The 4,108-nt window shown below is 38.5% G+C and overlaps 1 protein-coding gene across 1 annotated transcript; it reads left to right on the top strand.

The window, feature by feature from the left end:
- Window positions 1–847: 847 nt before the first annotated feature.
- LOC145954595 (uncharacterized) lies at window positions 848–3,529 on the top strand. Its single transcript, XM_083069212.1, has 2 exons — window positions 848–1,284; window positions 2,293–3,529. Exon 2 carries the CDS (start codon window positions 2,747–2,749, stop codon window positions 3,527–3,529), a length of 783 nt encoding a protein of 260 aa, XP_082925338.1. The 5' UTR covers window positions 848–1,284; window positions 2,293–2,746.
- Window positions 3,530–4,108: the final 579 nt, after the last annotated feature.

A 4,108-nucleotide genomic window follows, 5' to 3' on the forward strand; every position in this document is an offset into this window, starting at 1 on the left:
TGAACTCAGCCTCCTTAGCATATCTAACGATGTCCGACAAATAATTCTCCAAGAAAACTCTCTTGAAGCAATCCCAATCTACAACCACACCTCTACTCTCTATCATCTGCCTGGTGCCTCTCCACCAGTACACAATCTCGCCCGCCAGCATGTATACTGCACAGGCCAACTTCCTCTCCTCAAAAAAATCCTAAAACACTGAAGATCTTCTCATCTCACACAACCACAAATCTATCACATCGGGATTTGAATCCCCTTGAATTGATGAGGCTAACATCCACTTAACTCTGCTAAATCTCTCCCTCACTAAGAGACCACCAGTCTAGGTGTAACATCTCAGTTTTCAACATGATTATTACTATTATTATTATTATTGTCATTATTACTATGTGGTATTTGGTCATAATTTGGTGGTTATATTTTACTTCAATTATAGATAATTCACACTCCATTTATGCTTAGAAAGATATGTGTGTTGTTAGATCTAATTAGATAGTTGTGAAATTTTTTTTTTTAAGAATCATTTCTCGCTGGGCTGTCTGACTAGTCTCAGTGTCCGAGGCATAACTTGGGCTGTGATGGTCCAAATGATGCAAAATTGGTGTCAATGGAAATCTAAGAGAAACACGCACAACTTTTGCAGAAATAGCCATTTGCAAAATCGGTCGTTTAGGAGGTCAAAATTGGACTATTATTGATACAATTGTTTCTCGTTGGGCTGATTGGCAAGCCTCGGTTTTTGGGGTATAACTTGGTCGGTGGTTGTTCAAATGATACAAACTTGGTGGCTATGGAAAGATAAGAGAAAATCCTACAACTTTCATGAAAGACATATTTTCAGATTCGGCTGTCTATAAGGTCCAAATCAGTAGCCAAAGTCGGTGCGGAAAAGAACATGGCACCAACTCCATTAATTCACACCAACTCCATTAATTCATCCCACCAACTTCTATAATTCATTCCACTAATTCATTCCACTTAGTTTTGTCTATCTTTTTCTCCATTATTTTACATTTTTTAATGTGTTTTGGAGGCTATAAATAGGCCTTCACTTCTCCATTGCAAACCATCCCAAGAAATACTTCTCATCCCTCAATTCTCATTCTCTCTTCTCTTATACTCTCTTCTTTCCCTCTTCTTCTCTTTGAAGACCAAGAGAAATCCAGAGGAAGAGGTTCTGTCCTAATTTTAGCTCCGGTCCCTGTTTTAGACGGAAGGAGCCTTGGGGAGGCAGCTGTGCTATAGTCTCAGTTTCTGCCCGAGTTTCAGTTCAGGATTATCCAAGTAAGGGTGGCATTTATAAAATTAATCTAGTAAGGGTGGTATTTATAAAATTAATCTAGTATACTAAGTAAGGGTGGTATTTATAAAATTAATCTAGTATGCTAAGTAAGGGTGGCATTTATAAAATTAATCTAGTATGCTAAGTAAGGGTAGTACTTATAAGACTTAATCTAGTATACATGAGCATGATAGGAGTAGTATAACTTTTAATATGCTATTTTGTTTGTATGAAGGTTGTTATTTATTTAAGTTGATGGTTGTTATTTATTCAAGTTGGTGGTTGTTTTGGATATTTAATTTGGCATGGTTATGATTATATTTATATATATAATTATGAAGTATGTTATGTGTATGTGGTTTGGAAAAGTAAATAGAACTGAGAGGAGTAAGGTTATGGATGGGAGATCTCTTGGTGAGATCAAGGATATAATCTTTGGAGAAAATATGGAATTTCGGAATCCCATTGTGAGGATTTCCAATTTGGAACTTTTCCAAGGATTATATAGTAAACCACTTCAGATGTTAGGTGGATTCTGAAGTACTCCTCTAAGTATCTATTTGCTACCGGTATGGGTCTGGGTCGAGTCATACCGATGGATGAGGTGACCCCACCAGGGTTACGTGACGACGTAATCCAACTGTATACTTTCCATGAGAGGTTAGGCGTGAGACATGGGTTGCTGACATGTTTCACCGTATCAACACTTGGTTTGGATAGGTGTTGAGGCCAACATTTGGTTTGGATGTGTTGGTTACATCATGGATTATACGGTGGTGTGACTTTGCTTTGGATGTGGATTATGTATACATATGGTATGGATTGTATACTAGGGTTATGGATTTCTTTAATTAATATGTATGCTATTGGTTTATATCTATCTTGGAAATACATGTTGGTTTGAACAAATAATTGTTAAATGATATTTATACTATGGTTGGTTTTATACGTGCTAACCCTTATGTTTCCATGTGGTGGAACTGTGATGATCTCACTATGTGGGGGAGCAGATCAGGTGTGAAGCCATAGGATAGCAAGGAGTCTTCTGGGTAGCTGCTTTGAGAAGTGGCTAGGCTTAGAGCTTGACCAGCACCTAGGGTGTTTCTGTTAATGGTTAATGTTAATATATTTTGGATGACTGTATGATTTTACTGAGAATGACTAATATACTTATGTTTGCTATTATGAAAACAATTTTTACACTCTAGCGTAGCTGGCTTTTGCTCTATTTTTTTTATTATAAATGCTCTTTTATTTTGGTTGGTTATTGATGTGATGACCTAAGGTGGGTCGTTACAATTTTGGTATCAAAGCTGGTCAAGTCTCTTTAGGGTTTGTGGGAAATGGTCTTGTTGCATTTCCGTTGTGTGGAAATGAAAGGAACTTCATGAGTTTCTTGATCTTGATTAGGAATTTCTTATGAGTTTTAGTGTAAACTCATAAAATTCCTTGATTTTTTTTAGGATGGTTGGTAGGGGAAATCATTCTAATTCTTCTTCAAGCATGGATGAGCGGCAAATTGCTCAAGCTATGGAGTTAATTGCTGCTGCTATTGGACAACAGAATACTTTGTTGGCTCAGATGGAGGCCAATCGGGCTGCAGCTGAGACAGCTAGGACTAACGTACCTGATGAGTATAGAGGCTTGTCAGAGTTTAGAAAAGGGAATCCTCCTCAATTCACAGGTGTTGATGGACCAGAAGTTGCTGACCAATGGATTGAAGAAATAGAGAAAATTTTCATGGTGATGCAATGCCCCGAGGAGAGGAAGCTTGTTTATGCTACTTATATGTTGGTGGGTGAGGCTAGCTGCTGGTGGAAAGGTGCTCAGGTTATGATGAAGGCCAGAGGGGAGGCGGTGAATTGGGAGAATTTTAAAAAGGTATTTCTGGAGAAATATTTTCCAGATAGCGCCAGATATGCTAAGGAAGCCGAGTTTTTGAGACTGCAACAAGGGAACATGTCAGTACAGGAGTACGTGGTCAAGTTTGAACACTTGGCTAGATACTATTCTCAAGCTATCACTGAAGCATGGAGATGCAGGAAGTTCAGTGAAGGTCTAAGATTTGAGCTGAAGAAAACCATTGTTCCTATGGGAATTATGGAATTCCCAATGCTGGTTGAAAAGGCAAAAACGGTTGAAAGATTTGAGGGAGGGAATAAAATGGTGAAAGGACCAGAAGGATCATCTGGAAGGGGGGAAACAATCTCAAAAGAGACCATCCCAATTTCAGATTGGGAATGCTAATAAGAAACCCATGGGGACTACTACTACAGGAGCTGTTAGATGCTATACGTGTGGAGGCCCACATATGATGAGGGACTGTCCTACAAAGAATTATGCGTGTTTTAAATGTGGCAAGGTGGGTCACATGGCTAAAGATTGCAATATCAGAAATGCTCCAGCTAGAGAGAACCAAAAGGTGGATCGACCTACTGCAGCAGGACGTGTTTTTGCCTTAACAAGTGTTGAAGCTGAAACATCATCTGAGCTAGTAAAGGGGAAGGGCAAAATTGATGGTAATGATATTTCTATTCTATTTGATTCTGGTGCATCACATTCTTTTATTTCTTACGAATGTGTGAGGAGATCAAAATTAGTTGTGAATTCCTTGAGTGTGGATCTAGTTGTTTCTACCCCAGCTTCAGGGTCTGTTTTGACTTCTGAGGTTTGTTTAGGATGTACAATAGAAGTAGAAGGGCGTTGTTATAAGGTGAACTTGTTTTGTTTACCTTTATCGGATTTGGATGTGATTTTAGGGATGGACTGGCTTTCTATCAATAAGATTTTGATAGATTGTTCAGAGAAGAGATTAATCTTTCCTGC

This window comes from Cajanus cajan, chromosome 1 (assembly GCF_000230855.2).
Source record: "Cajanus cajan strain Asha chromosome 1, NIPB_CcT2T_4, whole genome shotgun sequence".
In the NCBI taxonomy this organism is placed as follows: Eukaryota; Viridiplantae; Streptophyta; class Magnoliopsida; order Fabales; family Fabaceae; genus Cajanus; species Cajanus cajan.